General features: G+C 37.7%; 1 protein-coding gene across 3 annotated transcripts in view; it reads right to left on the minus strand.

The window, feature by feature from the left end:
- Positions 1-23,778, minus strand: part of LOC107691661 (homeobox protein cut-like 1) — a 150,208-nt gene that overhangs the window by 59,269 nt on the left and 67,161 nt on the right. For all 3 annotated transcript variants that reach the window (XM_016490402.1, XM_016490403.1, XM_016490401.1), the window contains exons 3-8: positions 22,131-22,178; positions 11,326-11,404; positions 7,942-8,079; positions 5,667-5,829; positions 4,745-4,812; positions 4,563-4,629 (exon numbers count right to left, since the gene is read on the minus strand). In XM_016490402.1, coding sequence (XP_016345888.1) covers positions 4,563-4,629; positions 4,745-4,812; positions 5,667-5,829; positions 7,942-8,079; positions 11,326-11,404; positions 22,131-22,178 — 563 coding nt within the window. The remainder of the gene's footprint in view (positions 1-4,562; positions 4,630-4,744; positions 4,813-5,666; positions 5,830-7,941; positions 8,080-11,325; positions 11,405-22,130; positions 22,179-23,778) is intronic.

Here is a 23,778-nt window from a genome sequence, read left to right on the forward strand (position 1 = left end):
CGTTATATATATATATATATATATATTAATTTTTTTTTAATTTTTTTTTACATATATATAAATGCATACAATACATAAAATAGCACTTAACTATTTAAATATTAGATTTTATGTTATATAGACCCTTTTAGTGCCAACGTCACAATTACATCACAGCGCTAGCTGGAGGCAAAACAAAAGGGAAAACTAGAGGCGGCCAATACAAACCAGTAGAGATTCGGCTATATAAGGAATTTAAAATATCATCTTGTTGTGATGTTAGGTGCCAGAATCAATGGAGTACAGGCTCCAATTTGAAATTTTATCGTATACCTGCTGCCAGACAAAAAAAACGATGACAGCTGTGGTTAAACGCAATAAAACAAGTGGACTGGACAGAAACAATCGTCAAAAATGCTCGCGTTTGTAGCGCACACTTCTTATCAGAAAAGGCTAAATAAAGTATTGTATTTTGTTGTTATGGATTATGGTTTGTGTTACGCGTCTAAAGATTTCTTATGCATTTCACAACATGCAAGAGTACCCTATGTCGTGTATGAAAATCTGTGTGCATGTGTGTAAAACAACAAACTGACGATTTATATGCTTAATCATCTGTAATTGCATATACATTGTGATTGATTGTGGAGAACTTGAATTGATTTTTAAGAACTTGGTAAGAAAGAATAATCAGATACAGAAACTTGAAAATTTGCTGTTTCTGGATTTCTTATTTCTAGAATATATTCACATCTTACTTTAAATGTACTGTATATAAAGTAATGTAAAGGTACTGTAATGTCACTGAAAACTTACATCATTTACTGGAGGTATACTTTAAAATAACTATTTGGCCATTACATACATACATCTTCAAATAATATACCCATCACTTTAAATGTCTTTTTTTGTATTTTGGCCCAGATCACTCTCATATAGCTGTAAAAATAGTTGCCTGCTGACACTGAAATATATACATCTTCATGACTAGATAGACACAGGTGAGTTTCTCTTTATTATACACTTTAGGTTTCTCTATCAGGTAGTCACTCAACCGGAGGGAATCCTGTCAGATTGTCCATCCATTGAGTGAGTGTGTACGGGTCGGCCAGTCTGGTTTTGTCCATTAAAGTTAACTTTTTCAAATAACAATCGCTGTCACGGCAGTGAGTGACCTTACATATTCAGATAAAATCGGATTTTCTCCGCTCATGTTTACTAACTTAAAAAGGGGTCTATATGGCTGCTCTATCAAAGGAAGCCCCGCCTTCTGAGTAAAAGAGCCAATCGCTAATCGGTACAGTCAGTGCGTCACTACAGCTGCCGAGGTTGCTATAGAAACAGTCAACGCTCCGAGTCGTGCAGTTATAGGACTGCGCATGCGCATTGGCTGGTCTAGCCTGAATACGCTTTTTTAACGCTATTTGAGCAAAAGAAACAACATTTATGAGACAGTTGTTGTCAGATTGGTGATTTCAAATATGAAATTTAATCGTAAGCTTGGCGAACAGTTTTGGAGAATTTGATCTTGAATCTTGAATCTGCTCTTGCATGCCCGAGAGGCGTTTCAAAGATGGCCGCCGAGTGGAATGACTTGCCTTAAAGGGTCTTTGGCCCAACACACCTATTTTATTTTGTTTCAAGTTCACAAATGCAATTTTTTTCATAACAACAACATGCACGGATGAATCTTCGATAAGATCAGGAACATATATTGTAAAGAAAAAATATTCGAAGTTGTAAATTAAAGATTATTACCACAGGAACCAGATGAGTCCTCTGCACAATGTGACTTTGACACCCAGAGCTAACCGCCCCGCATCAAAGGCTGAACAACTGCCCACCGAGGGACTTCCTTTCTCATTCGTTTATTACTGGAGCACTGCAGAGCATGACACATTCTTATGTTTATTTAACTACGCGATACACGCACATGAACGTCTCGGCACCCTTCCTGTTGAGATCCATCTACTGTCACTGTGGATGAACTAAGCTAACGGAGCATGTAAAACCCTGAGGCCAGGAAAGGGCTCTTAGATGGGGGCGGGATTTCTTTATCCCCTATCAAAGACACATGCACAGAATCACGTAACTTCATTAAGTCAGCAATCACAACAACGATGAAGTCTTGGATGACTATAGATGTTTCAGGCTTAGGCAAAATAGGATGTGTAAAGCACAAATCTATATATGTACAGCATGCAGACCACAAAACACTGCCAACTACTAGTAGCAAAATAATTAAAATTTTGATTAAATGATGACAATATTTTGCTTTAATGCAATGTCAAAAAAAGTAATTAAAAAAAAGGGGAATTTTAAATAAAAATATTTTTTTTATTTATATATATATATATATATATAGTAAAACAACAAACTGACGATTTATATGCTTAATCATCTGTAATTGCATATACATTGTGATTGATTGTGGAGAACTTGAATTGATTTTTAAGAACTTGGTAAGAAAGAATAATCAGATACAGAAACTTGAAAATTTGCTGTTTCTGGATTTCTTATTTCTAGAATATATTCACATCTTACTTTAAATGTACTGTATATAAAGTAATGTAAAGGTACTGTAATGTCACTGAAAACTTACATCATTTACTGGAGGTATACTTTAAAATAACTATTTGGCCATTACATACATACATCTTCAAATAATATACCCATCACTTTAAATGTCTTTTTTTGTATTTTGGCCCAGATCACTCTCATATAGCTGTAAAAATAGTTGCCTGCTGACACTGAAATATATACATCTTCATGACTAGATAGACACAGGTGAGTTTCTCTTTATTATACACTTTAGGTTTCTCTATCAGGTAGTCACTCAACCGGAGGGAATCCTGTCAGATTGTCCATCCATTGAGTGAGTGTGTACGGGTCGACCAGTCTGGTTTCTTCCGTTAAAGTTAACTTTTTCAAATAACAATCGCTGTCACGGACAAGTGAGTGACCTTACATATTCAGGTAAAATCGGATTTTCTCCGGTCATTGTTAAAAAACCAAGCTAACAAAACTTCATAGCTAGCATTAGTGAAGCGGTCAGGGGAATCTATCTGCCTCCATCTAAGCTCCGCCCACAGAAAAACGTCACGTTGTTTACTAACTGAAAAGGGGTCTATAGATAAACGAATTATAACAATTACAAGATATTTAAAATGCATGTAAATATTGGCTTTTATGACATTTTTATGCATTGTTATATAGAAAATCACTTAATTTCCTGTGTTCATTTATTCAATTATACACACACACATATACTGTATATATGCAACAATAAGGGAAATCCCTTTAAAGTACAATAAACAGCGCATTAAATTCATTGCAACATCAACAGTGTTGTTTTATTTCATATCAGCAGCAAAATCATAACCAATAAATTTTGCAAATAATCAGTCACACTTCCTAGACAAAAAGTGTACTTAATAAAATAACAAGCTTAAAAAAAAAGCTGGAGCACCAGGATGAGAAACAGGTAAGAGATCTAATGGAGTGGAAACGTTTTACCTGCCACACTCTCTGTAAGAGTCCCCGGGAGAGACGGGGCAGATTGGAAACAGGCCAATGTTACTGAATGTCACAATGCATTTTCTTGTGTGCGTGTGTGTCTTTCTTGTTTGCGTTTGTATGCACGTACACAGTCATATTCAAATGTTTGTGCTTAAGAATGACAGCGAGATTTATCTCTCGTTAGATCAGTGTCTGCAGTGATCGTGGAATCAGAAGCGTGTCTTTTCCTCAAATAAACCTTGCTTTGACCTTCCGGTTCGACCACAGCTCACCACGGAGGGTTTCTGTGCTAATAAAGTGGCTTCTTTGACTTTAAATGTACAGTGCTGAGGGTCTGGCATGGCAGGGTTTGGTTTAATCACAGGTAGTGTAATTATGTCACTCAGTGCAGAGAACTGCACCGAAACAGCACGCAGCAAGCGCGCTCTGCAACAGGATGCATTCCTCAGTGACAGCAAGACAAGGAAATTGCCACCTAACCCAGACCACATGACAGGGAGAGAAGAACGCACACATGCAGACGCATACAAACACACACGCATGACCCAGATCAAGGCAAACAAACATAATGCGCAAACAAAAAGCACGTATGCATATACTGATTCGCCCACCACCCACAAAATGTCAGCCGATGGTACGAATCCCTTCATTACAGGATTCTCAGAGAATCACTCAGAGCATCCGTGCGAGATATGAAGGACTGTGTCATCCATTATTCAGTCTCGTGTAGCCATAAAGGCATCATGGGCGGGATGTGAGGACTATTGAATATCAACTTGTCCATGAATGAAGGTGTGATTTCACCACACTGTGTTTTCCCCCCTAATCAAACCTGTCTGCAGTAGGATTATGAGCTGTTTTGGTGCGGATCAAAGAGGTGTGTGTGTTTGTCTGTGTCTGTACGGACACGCAAATGTGGGTAAATGTGTGTGCAAAGGTGAGACAAGCACACAGCACGCCTAGCAGACAGTCAAGAAAATACAGAAGGGGGAATCCGAGCCGTTTTGGCGCTAATCCACACTGTCTCCTGCTGCGTCCCATCAAAATGAAAACGGGTTACTCACTTTGCTGTGGATTCTTCATCGTATTTTGTCTTCAGTTCATGGAGTTCTGCCTGAGTTGCTTCAAGTGCTGCGGAACAAATGAAACACATTTCAGTAAAACAGGCTTAAAGAATTCAACTACGTCAAATTACATGTATGTAATTGCAAAAACACCCAACTTGACGGTTAATGCATTAGCAAACCTGTTTGTAAGGACTGCGTTTTCATGTCTAAGTCTTCTGTCCTGCTGTCCTGGCTCTGCTGTGGCTGACTGCATAGACATCCAGAGGAGAATTAAAACAACTGTGCATTGACAATTAAAACAAATTTCCCAACATATATTAATGTACAGACAGGATAGTCACATTAACACTGCAGTACTGCAAATTGGTATGAACATATGTATAATCACTAGATGCAGTGCATATAAATAAATGACTAGATGCAGTGATATTACATAACATTTTTAACATTTAATGACTAAATATTTACTGTGGACATACAGCTATATTTTCAAAGTGAGTTTCCTATTTAACTGCCTAGTGTTTTCAGTGTTCATTTACTATCATTAAGATACTATAATAGTTATTCACATTTTAAATTAGTTTTTATTTTTATATGTTCCATTTTCATTTACATTTTAGTTACAATTTTGTGGTGTGTTAATTAGTTTTATATATTTAGTTAGTTATTAAATTTAGTTATATTTATTATTTCAGTTTTAGTTGTAGTTATCAAATCAAATCAAATCAAAATGGGAAATGTTGCCTTGGCAACTAGCTGAAATAAACTAAGTTCCATTTTTTGTTTTTGTTTTTTTAATTTTAGTTATGAATTCAGAATTTAGTTACAAAGGCACCTATGATTCATGAAAAATGTAGTTTAAGAATTTATAAACATGAATTTAATGCTGAACACATCTATGATACCCAAACATTTTGCTTAAGAACTGAGAAAATCGTTTATGTTCTTATGATTTCTCTGATGTCATTTCAAACTTACCTATGAAGCTCAAAACTGCTATCTAGGAAGGCAGCTTGCTAGTTTTTGAAGCACAGCCTATGAATTCATAATGCAATCATGAAGACTAATGCCGTATCGGATTTGTGCAACAGTCAGGCTAACCTCTCCTTGTCTGCATAGTTGTTAGGAAGGTTTTCCCCTTTGCTTTCCCTCTCTTCTCTTCCTGATCGGTCCTGGTTCTGATCGGGAGCTTCCTCTGTGTTCTTGGCCTGGAGAGAATGCTCATACTGCTCCAGCTTCTCTTTAAGTGCTTTAATAGTGACTTCTGTAGAAGAGAAACAGAGGGAAGCATGAAAAGGACAGACAGTGGAGACCTACGGGTGTGTGGGGTTTAGGTTTTGTCTACACTGTGGGGCCCAATTGTCCCCCAAGGATAGTAAACCCTGAAATCGGCCAAGAGGAAAACAACTTAATAAACATACCAAATTATATCTTTAAGTAACAATTCACCCAAAAATGAAAAATCTGTCATCATTTACTCACCCTCAAGTCGTTCCAAAACCATATAGCTTTCTTTCTTCCATGGAACACAAAAGCAGCAATGAAGACTGTGGCAGTTACAATGAATGGGGACTGCAGCTTCAAAAGGACACAAACGCACCATAAAAGAATCATAAAAGTAGTTCATATGACTATATTCCAATTCTTCTGGAGCCATGTGACAACTTTGTGTGAAAACAAACCAAAATTTAAGTCATTTTTCACTGAAAATCAGACTCAGTGATCCAATCAGTGCAGTTCTTGAGGTAACTGCCCACTTGAGGGAAGATTATCACTGAATAATGTCTTAAATTGTTTCACCCAAAGCTACTGCATGACTTTGAATCCAGCACACAAGTCATATGAACCACTTTTATCATACATTATTGATGCCTTTGACCTGAATTTTCAAGGTTCCAAAATGATACAATGTAATGGCATGGAAAAGAGCGACCAGCACATTCTTTGTAATTGCTTGCTTCCTGTTCTACAGCAGGAAGTAATTTGGGTTTGAAACGGTTCCTGGTGAGTAAACTGAATTTTCATTTAATGGTCAAATGTTCATTTAAAAAAAATGCTAAACTAAGAGGGTTACATTTATGATTAGGGTGAGAGGATAGAAAATTTCATTAGCTCAGTATAAAAACAACTGAAGTCAAGGGAAAGTCCCCTCTGTGAAAGAAAAATGTCTGTTTACATGCCTACACACACACATCCACACAAAATATCCCTGATAGAGAGCTTTTTCCTCCTCTCTCCATCTCTTGCACAGCCATCTGCGGTGATTTAAACTCCAGCACTTCACCGCTGACACATAATCAATGAGCAGCAGTCCCACAAGAGCCCTTTTAGACCCTTAAATGCTAAACTGGACTTTAAACACTGTGAGACTGGAGGATCACTGACCTGAGAAAGATCAGCGTGTAGAATAGGAAGGATTAACTAGCGGACCGCTCAGACGGAAACACACCTGTGTGTGTGTGTACACGTACACATGTGTCTGCGACAGAGAGGTCGCATGTGGGGGTTCCTATGGCTCGTGTGGGACAAATAAAATATTGCCGTTATTGAACTGCATCGATTAGGGGATTTCCACAGACTGTGAGGAAGCGATGCTCCCTCTTGTTTATGTTAAAAAAATAAAAACCAGGAAACATGTCTGGCTGAAACAGCAGCGGGACAGAAATAGAGCTCAGATGACTCCAGCTCATTTGAACAAAAATAGGGCCCCGTCTATGTGGGTACACATACGCTGCCTGCCAACATGACATATGCGTAACTCATTTAATTTGCTAGGTACAGATAAATCCTGTTTTACAAAATAAAATGCATACAAATTGCATTTAATTTCCATTATGTGACATAATTTTGAATGCAACAAAATATTCAGCAGGAAATAATGAAGTGATTTAATAAAACTTGATTTTATCCATCATGAATGGATTGTGAAAAGTAGGCTATGACCGAATTGTTAATAAAATGTAACAAAATAAACATGTAAAAATAGTAATGGTGTGAAATCTTATAACTAAATAATAACTTTTCTATTTGAATCTATTTTAAAACTTATTTCTGAAATAGCAAAGCTGAAATTTAATATTTAATATTATATATATATATATGCTACCATTTAAAAGTTTGGGGTCAGTAAGATTAATATGAAATTGATAAAAAGTGATAGTATAGATATTTATCATGTTTCAAATATTTATAGATGTTGTTCATTGAACTTTATTCATCAAATAATTATTTTTTTTTTTTATTATATAAATTATATATATATATATATATATTCATATTTGTTTCATAGGTGATAGAAGTTCTACATATTTCACTTTGTGGAAAATGTGTTGTTGTTTTCCTTCATTTCAAGCAGCACTGAGAAGCTGGTGGTTACCTGGGTTTTTAACCTCTGCAATTTCACGTTCGTACTCTTGTTGTGTATCTTTGAGCCTCTGGTTTTCTGTCTCCAAGTCATGCATCTTCCGAACAGTCACCTGGAGTTGCTGAGCTGCCTCCAGAGCAGAGACAGGATCTGAAACACACATCCGCACACACACAGGTCAGAATATCGGGTGTCCCACGTTCAGAGCAGGTAAAAGGTTTTATTCAGTGAATGAGAGCTCAGTGTATGGAGATCAGTGTGGGCCAGTCTCTGTGCAGCTCGACTAAATACCTAAAAGTGTTTTTGCATTTTTGCGGATTGCCAACCACAGCTAAAAATGTTAACTAGAAAAACAAACCAAGCCAAAACACGCCAATAAATCCACACTATGCTCCAGCACCTCGGTTTAACTTCTGCTCGGTTAAATCACACTAACAAAAAAGAACCAAAAAGAACCACGGTGTTATCACTGATTTTATACAGATATCACGCAAGTACCATGTTTTCTGTGTACTTGTTTTATGGTAATTGTAATTTGCTGCTAGATTAGGGCACTGATTACACAATACGCACTCATTATTCACAAATAATTATTATTTATGGAGAAAAAATGAATTAAATCCTTAATCTCCTCCTTAATCCATCTCCTTTAAAAGTTACAATTGAAAAACACTGAATAATCTGAGACCTGTGGAACGACCACAATAAACTAAGGGCAGTAGAAGTCTATGCAAAAATCATGCAAACTAAACTTTTTAATAGAAAAAAATGATAATTTATTATTTCTTATAAAATGAATAAATAATTAAATAAGGTTGACAAATTGATTCATTCAAATGCCGGCAACAATCACCAGCTGCAGAAATTTCAGATTAGCAGGTTGTAAAAGAAGTTATACTAATTCATATTTGGCAGGGTGTTCATTTCTTGCTTTCATAAAGGGAAGGCGATGCTAAGTGAAAGGGGGGCCGAACGCAGCAGTGGTGTGGGACCAAGGCCAGCCCTCCGTACTGAAGGACTAAGACATTCTGACACACACACGTGCGTTTTTTATCACTGTCTGTCCCCCTCAAATGCTAATTGCTATATGACTAATTATGGCCCTGTTCCCGTTGATTTTCCTTAATGAGACAGCCAAGTTAATTATGTAATCAAACTATTTTATTAGCCCCTGCGGAACATGAGAGTGAAAGAGAGAGAGTGTGAGAGTACAATCGGAGAACGAAAAGATGACAGAGAAGAATGCAAAATAAAACATGTCATTCCTGTACACGTTGTACATGAAGCTACAGTCGAGATCGCAGTTTTCGGCGCACATCCCTCCCCCTCTCTGTATTCTCAGCTGAAGGTACAGGAAATGCTGATGGGGTGTGTTATGTGTGATGTGCATGTGTGGTGCGTGAGAGTGTGTCATATCTAAAAACTGCAAGAGGAAGTCTGAATGAAATGCTGTCATGGTGTGTTCCCTTTTGTAGCCGTGGCAACTGCCATTTCAGCTCAACTCGGCTTGACGGGCGGCCATGCGTGTCTGTCGCTCAATTCTGAACGTGACAGTCATGTGACTGAAATGACCAGCCAATTAAAATCTGATTTACACAGGCACATCAATTTGGATGCGTGTCATTTGATGTACAACACAATTAGATTGGTGTCTGAAACTAAACTGAAGTTAAGTGCTGGGCAGCCTCACTGAAAGAAGCTATAGAGGACAAGTGGGAACATTTAGATGCTTTAAAATCTATTATAGTACAGATATAACATCTATGAGACGCATTCAGCCTCTAAAAAGCAAAAACATATGAAAAAAAAACATTAAAATAATCCTAAAGTTGAACCCTAAAGTGAAAGCGATAATTGTGTTTAAATGCAGGAGTGAATCCTCTAAATTACTGTTACAGTGTGAACAGAATACTGGAGTCACTCCTGAATTCACAATGGCTGCATAGCAATGTTTTGACATCTTGTGGGTGTAAACAAGAAACACATTTTATCTCACAGTTATACAGGCAGTACACAGTATATTTTTCAGGAGTGAATTCAGTTGTCATTCCCATAAATATTCTAAATTAGTCTGAACAGAATATATATATATAACAAAATATAGTTACCACACTAAAATATATTAAAAATAAATGTAAAATAATAAATGTAAATAAAAAATTATGAATTAAAATTCAGTCCTGTCTCGATTATTTTTTCCATGGGCTTTGAATGAGTCTCATCCAATCAGAGTTCAGAAACAATATTAACAATGGATTTTATAAAGAGTATATCAGTCTTGTGAAGAAGTTAAATGTTGGCATTAAGGTGCCTGAAACACTTCCTAACACACACCACAATGCTCACACACAAACAGGCCTACACAGTGTACCAATGTAACTATCACAAGATAATTTGTCAAGCTGTGATCACATTCGCAGACACATAGACAGGACTGGACAAGCTCCAGATTTCACAGATAGAAACAGACATTCCCAGACTAGACCTCCCACTCCAACATCCTGCAACACACACATACAGTTCCCTCTCAAATACACAACACGCACATATAAAAAGGTAGTCAAATGCACTTGCGCACACTTCCAGACACACAGACACGCCATTGAGCTGGCCCGGGATCTCCAGACCGCAGCATTGTGATAATTTAGGGATGTATTAAGTAGTTGTGCAGTCAGACAGTCCAACCTGCTCCAACAGGCCCAGGAGGCACTGTCTGTCTGTCTGCCTGCCTCCCTGTCACTCAGCAGATGTGGGCGGAGCTACACAGCTAGATTCGTGTGTGTGTGTGTGTGTGTGTGTGTGTGTGTATCTGCAGGGAGGTCTGAAGGTTTCCCAAGCTAAAGTTTAGTTCAGCCAGAAGTCGTCTCTCTCAACACACTGCATAGTCGCACTTGCTTAACGGGGGTTTGATACATTATCTGCACTTTCTTGTGGTGAACTTTCAGTTTGAAGCACAACTCTATCGAGCGGCTGAGCTAAAGATGTTTTGAGATGTCACATGAAACTTTGCGGCACCATTAACTTATTATAGATCAGCGCATCAGAACATTACCATATAAAAACTGAGAATCCGGGGGCCATTATCTCACTGTTAGAAAGCCAATTCGGAAGATTAAAAGGTGTTTGTGGGGCAATGAATGCGGATTTTATTAGAATCCAAGTTCCTCCGTGTGTGGGGTTTGGAACGAAGTGGGTCTCTAAAGCCGTAGAAGTCATTAAGACGGCCTGTGCGCGTGCATGGGTGTGTTTTAGACACTAGAGACGGAGGTCTCATAAATATGACTGATGTGTTTACAGTATTCTCGTCTCAGTGAAACACTACAGCAGTGTGTGTGAGTGCATTTGTGTGTGTGTGTGTGTGTGTGAGCAGCCAGCTCAGAGCGAGCCGAGACATACCTGGGACATCGATTAATCTCTTGTACACGCTGAGGAAAGCAGCCTCTGATTCTTTACTTCTTTTACTCAAGGCGTCGATCTGAAACAATGAGGAAAAAAACACAATAACTGAATTGCGTGTGCTTGAAACTGCAGGCTTGGTAACTGCATTAGCAACCAGGTTGAAATTTGCATACATTAGCAGCAATGACGAGTCCATTAAAGATGGCCATATGGAAAACAGCCTAGAAAAAGAGATTTCGAACGCACACGCGCACATTACGTGCATCACTTACCACCTATTCGACCTAAATAAAACAGCTAAGTGTACATAACCGTGACCCTTTTCATTCACACATGGTAAATCATTTATGTTTTGACGCGTGCGATATTTTTCCAAGAGCTGGGTCGAGGCATTTTGGGGGCAAGCTTCAGGTGTATACGCTCGGGCCGTTTCTGGTTCGCTTTATATAGAAGGTAATTATCAGATATAAATCCAAATCCCTGTGAGCATGAGATGACAGAAACAGGTAATGAGGGACTCTGATAATGAGAAGAACTTTTGGCCTTAATATAGAGCACCGCAGACGCGTACGTATGGGCAAATTACATACTGTATCTGGGTTACAGCTCCCACTGCAAGGAGAGGCCTTCATCATTTCCTGAAGATAGATGATTTTCAGAAGTGGCCGCAGTCACTGAGGTGCCGCCCACTAACTTAATCTAACTGTCAATTTGTAGAAAGATGCATGATCACGGTCATATAACAGATGTCAATAGAAGAAGGCATTGCAGATTAAAAATATTCTTAATATTTAACAAAAAAAGTTCCTACTTGAGCTTCAGTGAAAATGTGCAGACTATGAAGAAAAAGTGTTCACTTTTTTTTACCCTCTGTCTTCCAAGGTTTCACTGGGACAGATGACCTTATTGACCCTTCGGTGGCAATGTATGACAGCTGGAACAAACAGTGCAAACCCAGTGCCATAACACACAACAATAAGGAAAGAAAGAGCGAGAGCATGAGACAGAAGAGAGAAAGGTTGTAATATAGGCTCTTCAGTTTACACAGCTCTAATAAAGACACTGATCTCTCTTAATCTGAATACACACACAGCTGTGGTGATTCTGGCCAGATTATGATACATCATCCATCTGCCTTCTGCTACGGTTTGACCAAAAAGTACCCTGTTGATAATATATTGTCAACATAAACGTTATTTTGCTATTGATTTCAATACATGTGATGTTAACACGTTGCTAAGACAACAGGTGATTCCCTAATAAACATAAAACACAGTGTAAACAAATATTGGGAGCGATTATTCATTTTAATTACATTGGAATATTATTATCAAAGGTTTTCATTTTATAAAATATAATATTAGGGGCTTGTTGCAATGCATTCTGGGGCTGCTTTCCCCACAATGGGTACATTGCTTGACTACAATGAGGTATCTTATGAGGCAGCATAATTAGGTTGCCTACCTTTTGGGACAGCTTTTGAGTTGGAACCAATACTGCCTCTGTAAGCAGTTCACTAGGTTTTGGAATAGTACAGAAACAGTATTTCCACCCAATGTAACATTTCTTAAGCTTCTGAGAACTGCATTTACCAGTGTCTTAAAAATGTGACAACCAAAGGCAGGAGAAACGTCTTGGACCGACACATCAGAGTGATTGTCTTCAGTAGGGTGTGGTGAACCACATATAGAAATTATAAAATGCCATGGCAGCACTTTCCCACCGTGCAACTCTGACGATGACAGCGTACTGATGACAGTGTGCTGTAGAACCAGTATGCAGTCTGGCCCAACTGGGCCAAATCTAACAAACTGGGTCAAACCTGACAAGAAACAAGTACCCAAATCAGTACGGCCTCTATACAGTAATTTAAGAGCTGCTAAAAACTGAACCAAATCTTCACCTTGCTTAACCCGAGTTATACATTCTAACAGCTGGAGCAAAGACCTGGAAAATTCCAGGACACAGAGATGTGTTTTCCAGAATCTTAAATTTGAAATGGATTCTTTAGATTCTAGAACTCAATGTTATGATTGCTGACAAAAACAAGAACTAAAAAAAATAAAAAAATAGTTGTTTACTAATATAAAAAATAGCATATAATAATAATAATAATAAACCATTATAATAAAAATATAGCTGAGAATAAATCTGTGTTTATGACTTTAAAACTATAAATTTACATGATTTTAATGATTTGCACATGAAGTTTGGGCTTTTATGGAGGAACGAAAGCGAACTGCTGGAAAGGGGGGCGAAATTGGGTGCAATAATCGTTTTATCTCAATTATTGGATTTTTATAATCGTTGGAAATCGACATTGAAACTTTATTTCGATTAACTGCACAGCTCTAGTACAAATACCACTAGTATATATTTTATACTAGATTTATATATTTTGTATATATGTATATATTTTATGCTATACTTTATATATATTTTCACTAGTTAGCACCAGTGTTGGGCAGGAACGCGTTACTGTAATTTGATTACTTTTTTAGTAACGGAGTAATTTAACGCGTTATAATTTTCAAAATAGTAATTAGAGTATAGTTACAAGCCGAGGTCTCTATACGTTACTGCCGCGTTACATTGCTGACAGAATGCAGTGTTTTATAATCTAGAGATTGTAAAAAGGATGTAGCACACACACTGTCGAGTCAAGTGCCAGTGGCCAGACCTGCTCCCGCGAGACCCGATGCAACAGAGTGCGGCGCGGAACAAGATGTGCGAGTGATGGTGCGGGCGGGTAGACACTCGTGTGTGTGTGTGCGGGATGCGGGAGAATAAAATGATTAAAGGGACTCCTGCAAAATAGAAATATCTAAACATAAAATATCTAAAACAAATAAATCGTTATTCATCTATTGGACAAAAGCAACATGAACTAATATAAAATATAAACGATTAACAGGTGCAAGCATATGCAGAGTTTCTATTTAGGCCATAACGCGTGTTTGCAGCGTTGAGCAATGCAGTGCTGAAATGTGCGTGCTCACGAATCCTCTCATTATAGCACACGAATTGTAGACATTATGAAAGATTCATTATGCATATATTTATTGTGTTATAACAGAGATTTGTGCGATTGCGATGAACTGAGATGTCTTTTGGAGATTATAAATGCAGCGCTTTTTGCTGGCATTCTGCCATGCCAAACCATGCACGCAGCAGCCGCTTGCTTTAGTTAAAAATAACAGTGTTCTGTGAATGTTGGTGCTTTAATAACAAATATTTATCGGGAGCGTGTATGCTGGGATTTCATAAATTTCATGGAGAAAAAAGTAACGTAACTAGTAATGTAACTAATTACTAATTACTTTTGAAATAAAGTAATCAGAACAGTAACGTGATTACTTTTAAAAGGAGTAATCAGTCATTTGATTACAGAGTAACTTGCCCAACACTGGTTAGCACATTACTAGATACCCGTTAGTGCCTTAACTTTAGCACCATTAAATACTAAAATTTAAAAAATTATAATAAATAAAATTAAAAATACAAAAGTCTAAAATAAAACAAATAAAAAATAAAACTAACAATGATGGAGGGAAAGCTAACGACAACAAAAAGACGGATTAAAAATAAAAAAGAAATGAAAACCAGATTAAATACTCTAATATTCTGAATATTATAATAACCCAGCTTGAATCCTGAAAGTTTTTCATCATTGCTGAAAAACTTCACTCGCTGTGTTTATTGACATTTTGGTTGTTTTTACATGACATCACGATGGTCACATAAGAGAGTTCATAAAATTCAGAGTTTCCAAGTTGTAATTAAAAGTTTGACGAAGACGCAAGCGGTTTTTACAAGATGGGAACTTGCAATTATGGTAATTCTGACATGACGTGAATGCAGCATCAGATCCTCCAGGGTTCTTCAAAATACTAGAGCCCAAAGCCTTCAATAGTTCCTACACATGTCAGTCTTTCTGCAGTACCCCACACCCAAAAACAATGTGGTCTGAATCAACAGTATTGCTTTTATCCATTAAGAAAATGTTGAACTCCTGTGCTGTTTACATGTTCACAAGTGTTGTGTGTTTGGTCTTCCAGCAGCGGAACATCAAATAAAACCTGTAAATCTGCAGCCCTGAGCCTGCCGGGCTTGATGGATGGAACAGGGCAGTTGCCACTGTAAATATCCAACATGTAACAGACTTTTCACTCCTATGGGAAAGAAATTAAACATTTTCAGATGTTTCTTGCCGGAAAACATCTGGATCGGCCCAGGCAGGGCCAAGTTCTGCAGCCCTCTTGCAGATGGAGCAATTAAACTTGCTTCTCTTACTCTCTCTCACTCGGCACGGGTCCACGTCTACCCCTGAAATCCAGCAGGAACCAATGTCAATTTTTAAACTCTCAGAGCTCTGAACCAGACAGAGCACAGAGGAGGTTAAGAGACTGTAAGGCTGCCTAGAAGCAGGCAGAAGCGTCGTGCGTGACTTTGCAGATACCGTCAACAGCTCTGCATAGATTATCTGCTCTTCTCCTACTCTGCTACCAGCTCAATCTGACAGCCTGGGCATCTGGTATCATCATGCTGCGGGACATACACACAAAATCATTCAAAGAGCCTCACAGACATTAGACCCTTCAAATATACACATACAAACGGCCACATATCAGGGCTAGTTGTCACGCACGAAAAGTTGTCACAAAAGTTACACTACCTTTTCTTTTTGGAAAGAAATTATTACTTTTATTCAGCAAGGATGCATTAAATTGATCAAAAGTGACAGTATAGAACATTCTGAAAAATCAATCCTAAAAAAAAAAACAATCAGTTTCCATAAAAAGATTAAGAAACACAACTGTTTTCAGTATTGATAATAAGAAATGTTTCTTGAGCAACAAATCAGCATATTAGAATGATTTCTGAAAAATCAAGTGACACTAAAGACTGTAATAATGGCTGCTGAAAATTCAGCTTTGCCAACACAGGAATAAATTACATTTATAATATAGTCAAACAGAAATCAGTTATTTTAAATTTTAATAACATTTCACAATATTTAATGTATTATTGATCAAATGCAGATTTTTTTTTTTTTCAAAAACATAAAAAAACAACTTTTGAGCTTTTTTTTAAACCTGAGAAACATTAAGTAAAAAGTGTGACACCTAGCCCCAGTTTCCCCTACAATACATTTCACACCAAACACACATGTACACATACAAACACAATCAGTTCCGCCTCTTTGAACCATACAACACACAGACTATCTGGTGGCATCAAAAGCATGCCAGTTTAAACAGCATTATTCCTTTACGGTCCAGCCGGAACAGGGACTGAGAAGGGTGGAGGAAACGGTTATAAATAGCTCTCGTTTCTGTGGGGGAGCACAGACTTGGCACTGCTGATAGCAGAGGCAGAAAACTCCATCAGTTCTACTGACCTGCATCGCCCTCCAAACAGACGACCAGACTTCAAACATATTTGACCCTCGAGTTTCTTTTAGTTCTGTTTTTGTCTCATTTTGCCTCAGACTTGGAGTGACAGGAAATTATTAAGGAGGGAATGTAGTGGTGCACACTGCAGATTCAAACCTACATCACCCACATGAGCACCAAGGCTAAACGTGTCAGAAGAACATGCATCCAAAAAGAGATCGCTAGGTGATTACCTACATAAACAGATTCACAACCTACACACATACACTTTAACTTTGTTTGCCTGCATATATAGACAGTTTAATGATCTCAGATTCATCCATCATTGGATCCAAACTCATTTATCTGGGCTGCCACTAACCTTGTCTCTCCTCAGCACTTGGCCATGTTGAGCCTCTGCAGACTCCAGCCCGCTAAAATTAGTGCACAATTACGTCAAATCAATACCGACTTCCAAATCTGTAGAACTTCCATGCCACTCTGTAAATGGCTGCCAGAGTGATTAGCTCTCTTCACAGAGATCTTTGCTGGCGGGTCAACTTACTCTCTCCCTCTCTCATTCTCTATAACGCCCCTGTGGACTGTTTGTTGTGGTTTCTTCCCTTTGTGCTGGTTTAGCCCGTCTAATCATTAGTTAATCACCGTCATTGTGCTCACCTGTCTGCCTCTAATTATTCACCCCTTATTAGTTCCTGTCTGTCTGAGCATTGGTGTCGGTTATTGTGAATGTTACCCCGAGTGTGTGTGTTTCACCTACCTGTACCTGCCTTGTTGTGTCTACATTAAAAGTGAGTAGTGGAATTCTTGTTGTCCTCGTCGTCCTGCCTGCCTCCACACATCCGTGTCCGTGACATTCTCGTACTCTTTCTTTCAGAATGTTGAATTTTCCACTTTGTAATGAAGATTATTTATTATCAAAATGAAGCTTGAGATAAGAAGCTGAATGCGGGCAAATCGGGAAAAAGTGGTCTCAGATAAAATTGAAAATTTGAGGGAAACAAAGTTAATGTTATAATAAAAAGAATAAAAATTAAATAAAAAATTAAATAAAATAAGCACATGACCAATGGCTAGAGCAAAGACCACAGCAGAGTAAATGAACATCTAACAAAATGAACAAAACTAAAATAAGCAACGCTATATAGGACTTTTTTTCTTTGTTCATGTCCTTATCTCAAACAGGGCACCAAGTCAGCAAGGAACCAAACCAAAACAAAACAAAAAGCAAAACCAAACCAAAACAAATAGATGGCTATACCACTTAAATTTTTTTTCTTTTTTGTCTCCTTTGGTAATGTCTTATCTCGTGTAGAGTGAGCCAGCACCACCTCCGGTACATCACCAAAAATGAAAAAAAAAATTGAGGTTAGAGGCTACTATACAGTACATCAAGTCTTCTTGAACCTCTGTAACATCTGGCTTTGCCTCTGGGGCAGAAGTATAAATGAGCAAAAACTCTTTACAATTAAGTACAGTGACCCCCCCTCACCCCTCGTCTCTGATTTACACACACATTCATGTGCAACCCCAAACAGGGCCCCAGCCGCGTGCTATGTACAGCTCCCTATTGTACTCTCATTTCCTGACAGGAAAAGAGGAGGCTCTCGCTCTCTCTAACAAAAAAATGACATGTGGCAAGGACTCTGCACTGACCCACAAGATCAGTGTCGGTCTGACTCAAACGTGCTATTTTAACAAACCCACCGTTACAGGAAAACGGAAGATAGAAATTAAACTGAAAAAATCATTCACCCATTGCAAACGGCTGTATTCATTGGTCTGTCTGCCATTATGAATTATATATGTGCTCTATCATTTTTGTTTAAAATTGGTGCTGTAAAATTGAAGTCTCTTCGTCTATTTTAAGATTTAATGGACTGTCAGACTGACAAGACAAAACACAAGCGATCCCATCCCTCCCGCCAATTATCGTCAAATAGCTGACGTCTGAGAAAAATGCCCGAAAAATAGTACATTTCTGGTCGGAGCAGTCAGGCTGTTTTTGTCAAGGTCAGGCACTGTCAATAAGGAAAATATTTCATGACGAAAAATAACAGATGGTTTGAAACGATTTCACTGTTAGAATGGTGGGATGAGGATTTATTTTTAACCGAGCAGTGATTTGAAGTGGGGCGACTACCTCCGTTAATGACAGGCTAGTGTTCGAGAACACAGCTCCGAAACCACAATGAGCTATAATGGAGCAGTTAGCCAGCAGTGCTGGCTCATGAGAGGAGAACAGGGAGCCACTACTCACAGCGCTCACTTCATCAAAGTTACATGCGGCATGCTCGCTGCGCTTCGAGCCCCCTCGACAGCCTCTTAATGCAAGGTGCTGCTGAAGCCCATCAAACGCTGCATTACATATACAGAAATATACTTTAACAGATAGTGGAAGTGTTTTTGAGGTCAAAGGAAAGGAAAATTGACACATACTTCTCACTTTCCTTCTCTTTTATTATTTCTGGACTAATCTGCCACTTTATTAGACAGAATAGCAAAAGAGAAGCAGAAAATTATTGAGGGAAAAAGATAATGGGATTTCCACTACAATATATAAATACATATATATTTATTTTATTTTATTTATTTTTTTAAAGAGTGGATTTATGGGGGGGAAAAACGGCCTGGAAAAATAGGCAAAAAAATTTAAAGTAAAAAAAAGGAATAAAATATTCTTTACAATAAGTCCATCTAATGCAACCAATGTGCTTCCAAAAGTATAGTCACATTACTCTGGGTTTTTGGACATAGTGTCATGCTAATATCATGTATTTTGGATACATTCTATTTTAATATCACAGAATTCATTGAACAAAATATAAGTCAAATAAATAGAAAAATATTAAAATATTTCTTTTATTTTACTTAAAAATTAAGTAAAATAAAATAATTAATGTCAACTCTGACCTTACAACCTTACAGCACCGTGTAAATACTATTCAGTAGCATGGTATTATGACAATGACTGTATACCCTTTAAAAAAGGGTGGGCCAGACTCCTCTAAAGCGAAGCCTATTCAACACAAAAAAGGCTAACAGTTAGTCTGAACCCAAATTCTAATGAATTTGGCAGCTAAATACCTTACAAACCTCAAACTGAAAGGCTTACTGTTTAAAAGCACAGCTATTTTCAAAGTTTATGAATATCTTTTCAGATAATTTAATACTATTAGTATAGAAGTGTTAAAACACTTAATAGTTCTCATACATGAGTTGGCTGGTGACACTTACAGCGAGTTATTCAGCACAACATAATTAAACCTAATCAAACTCATTTTGATATCATGCAACAGTACAACTGACTGAATTACCAAGGAACATTAGGTGTAACTCTTTTAGCAAAACACAGCCTGCATCGGACTAAAATAGACCTTAATTGACTTAAAGAATTAAGGTAAGGCTCAAAACAAAACTCACTCAATATCTTTCTATTATTATTATATTTCTATTATTATGAGTCTGTGCTGCAGAGGGCATTTGAATATCTGCCTGCTGTCATATTGAATGGTAATGCACATTACTTATGGAACACAGCACCATGTCCCAGTTCTCAACTATCAGCAATGGCTACTAAGGAGACATGTCAAAGGAAACACAGCATCATTCCCTGAGGATAACTGGTGAACTCTTATTTCACATCATTATTAAACAATTATGAAATGTCATGACTAATTTAATATAGCAATATTAATGTACTTTTGAAATAAACATCTCAACACCAAAATCTTTTTATCCTTAAGTGTCCAATGATATGACAGATGAATTTGCTGTTACCCGCCAGTTGAGAACCAGTGATCTAATTAAAAAAATATTTCTAAATTAGATTTAGCCAAGTATAAAAATGACTTGACACAATAATAGAGCTGTAGTCATTCTACACGATATTGTTACTGATTTCCACAGCATCCTTTCAAAAGAAAAACTTAACTTAAGGTTAACCAAACAAAATAAATAAATAAAATCTCTTTGAAAAAACATCTTTGAGATGTTAAACTCGGGAGTCCATCATTCTGGCTCGGCCCAGAACAAATAGACTTACCTGGCACCATGGAGTGAAAACATCATTAAGATTTCGCTCTCATCCGACGAGCGGAAATAAAAGAGCGGGCCAGCAAAGTCGGGAGTCCATCATTCTGGCTCGGCCCAGAACAAATAGGCTTACCTGGCACCATGGAGCGAAAACATCATTAAGATTTCGCTCTCATCCGACGAGCGGAAATAAAAGAGCGGGCCAGCAAATAGTGAGAACATATCAAAACTGTCTGATCTGATTAGATGCTGACAAAATATGGAGGCTTTGTACGACAAAAGCAGACCTCAAGTAACAAGAAAACAAACCGTCTTGTAATAAGCACTGTTGTTAAATCAGGTGGGCTTTTTAGCCTGTCGAGACTATAATCAGACCAGAGAGAGGGCCATCTTACACCAGATCTGTGTGTCGAGTTAAGCAAACAGGCTTTTTTCCGCCCTTTCCTTACAAGGAAGTTTGTGAGATTAATTGGTGTGAGCGTGATAGAGTCATATTCGCTGTGTAAAGCCATGAGGAGAGGGTAGTTTAACAGTAGTGCTCTCTGGCCGCTAGCGGAGCAGCTTTGACGCACTGCATTGATTAAACAACTGAAACCATCACTGATTTTCTCCTCCCTACACAGATCCATCACATAACCCAACTCTCATTGCATTTCACCTGTATTAGTACTAAAATACACTAAAAGCCAAAAGTATGTTGACACAGGGACATAAAATTAAGCATACAGCCATGCAATATTTGTCAAATTTTTTTCCCTCGATATTCCAATATTCCACCACACAATAGTCTAATGTAAACTGGTTATACAGTATGTGCGTCTTCATCATGTTTTGGGAATGAATTATGAATTGTACCAAAAACTCGAAGCAAGTTATTGATTTTAAAATATAGGTTCAGATCCATGTATTGTTTTCTGGCTTCAATTGGTTTTCTAAAATCAGAGAACAAAAAAATATATATATCAAAATTAGATCAACTCTAAAACATTATTTTCTAAGCTCTATTTTCTACACCACTACCATCCATCACCACATGGAACTGCAAAAATCATGCCTGTTTTCAAACAAGTTTCCCTGAACACTCCCCCCATCTGCAATTGGCTGGTCAAACAAATAGTCCCGCCCCCCCCAAACTCACTCCACTGGTTCAGCCAATGCTGCTGTTGTTAGATTTAGGTGCTCAAACTAACAGAAAAAAAAAATTCATAGCACCTCAGAGCCACAGTTTACACATTTCAAGGGAAACAACACACAAATGGCTCATTTATAGCTGTTCTGGGGATAAAAGTAAGTATTTAAACTTTAAAAAAATTACACACATCACCACAGTTTAAGGCAAGTAAAACAAGAAAAACATTTAGGAAGGCAACTCACCTCAGCTTGGAAGCCCTTCAGCAAAGGAGCTATCTGTTTACGCAAATCCTGAAAGACAAAAAAACAGACAAAGATTAACTATTATTTTACTATATTAGATTCTGAAGAGTGTTTGAAATTAACAGACACCAGATTTATTTTCCATGTAGCATGTGTAGAACTCAGGATATTGAGAGCAGACAATACCAGGCATCTGATCACAGATGGAGAAAAATAACTGGGAGAAAAAAATACACAAAATGTATTCAAATGGTATCTTAATTTATCAAATGTCCCAGGGCTGGTTTTGTTTTCTTCAAAAGAGGAAAAAACACACAGCAAGTGCACGCACATGTGTAAGCATACGCACAAACGCGCTCTCACACAAAAGAGTATCACCTTGTGCAGCTTCTGACTATGAGCAAAGGAGAGTGTGTGCTTTAAGGAGTGTGTATGTATGCATTCACATTCTCTCTCTCACTCTCTCCTGATATGCCCTAGGTTTTTCCCTTGCACGAGTTCTCCATGACTCAGTCCCCTTTACTGCAAAAACTGCTCATGCAAAAACAGCGAGAACAAAAAGCAAAGTGCAGCGACACATGTATGCACGTGTACGATACAGCCGTTCGGTTGACGAAAAAAAAGGACATAATTAGTTCTCAAGAAAGATTTACAACTGTAATCTATTACTATATCATCTTGTCATAAAGTTACAGATGAATGAGTTGCTTTTCAGCTCGTGTTTCTGAGTGATACAAAATTTTCATTTAAAAAGAATCATAAAGAGAAACAAACAAAAAAATCTCCTCGTAGAAAACAAACCGTGTCTTTGTTTCAAGTTCGGATGGCAGCACACCTCCCTCCTCTTGCGGGACCTTACAGTCGAGTAATTTTGATGCCGTGGTATTAAAGTATATCAGATTAAGATGAACATCAATGCCTCTTTCATTTGAACATAGGGTGGGTGTTTCAACATGAAATGACATTACACACGGCTGTGAATAAATCACCGGGCCGGACAAAAAGCCCTCACATTAAAAGTCAGTATAGGAATGCCTACCACGCACAAACACATTACTGAACACTGGGGCCGAATAAAACGGTGCCCTGAGTGCTGTAATCACCAGGACGCAGGCCATTACGCCACTGCAGCATAAAGATATACACATCATTACCGAAGCCGCTCGCGTTTCATTAGCAGTGTAGGAGTCACCATAGCAGATATATTTAATATAATGGGCAAGAGAGAATTGGATTTTACAGGAAAAGTAGCAAAAAATCCTCCTCAGTCCATCCACTCCAAACGTTCTTTATGGTTTTATGGTTTTGTCAAGTGTTAAGTAATGATCAGAGTATCAGACAAAGAAGATCAATCTGAAAATAAAATTAGTTCATATTTACTAATTTGGGATAATACACTATGGACACACCTGTCTAAATTTAAGTTTTACGTGATCTTAAAAGCATTTTAATCTAAAGATAACTGCTTAAATGTCTCAAAATTATAAAATATAAATTCTGTCTACTGAATTTCTTCAGAATATTAACATCTTACGTGAATAAAATTATAAATATGTAATAAAATTATTATATAATATTGTTATATTTTATCACAAATTAAATGTGTGTGTGTGTGTGTGTGTGTGTGTGTGTGTGTGTGTGTGTGTGT

The sequence above is a fragment of the Sinocyclocheilus anshuiensis genome, unplaced genomic scaffold, assembly GCF_001515605.1.
Source record: "Sinocyclocheilus anshuiensis isolate Anshui unplaced genomic scaffold, SAMN03320099.WGS_v1.1 scaffold186, whole genome shotgun sequence".
NCBI classification, from domain to species: Eukaryota; Metazoa; Chordata; class Actinopteri; order Cypriniformes; family Cyprinidae; genus Sinocyclocheilus; species Sinocyclocheilus anshuiensis.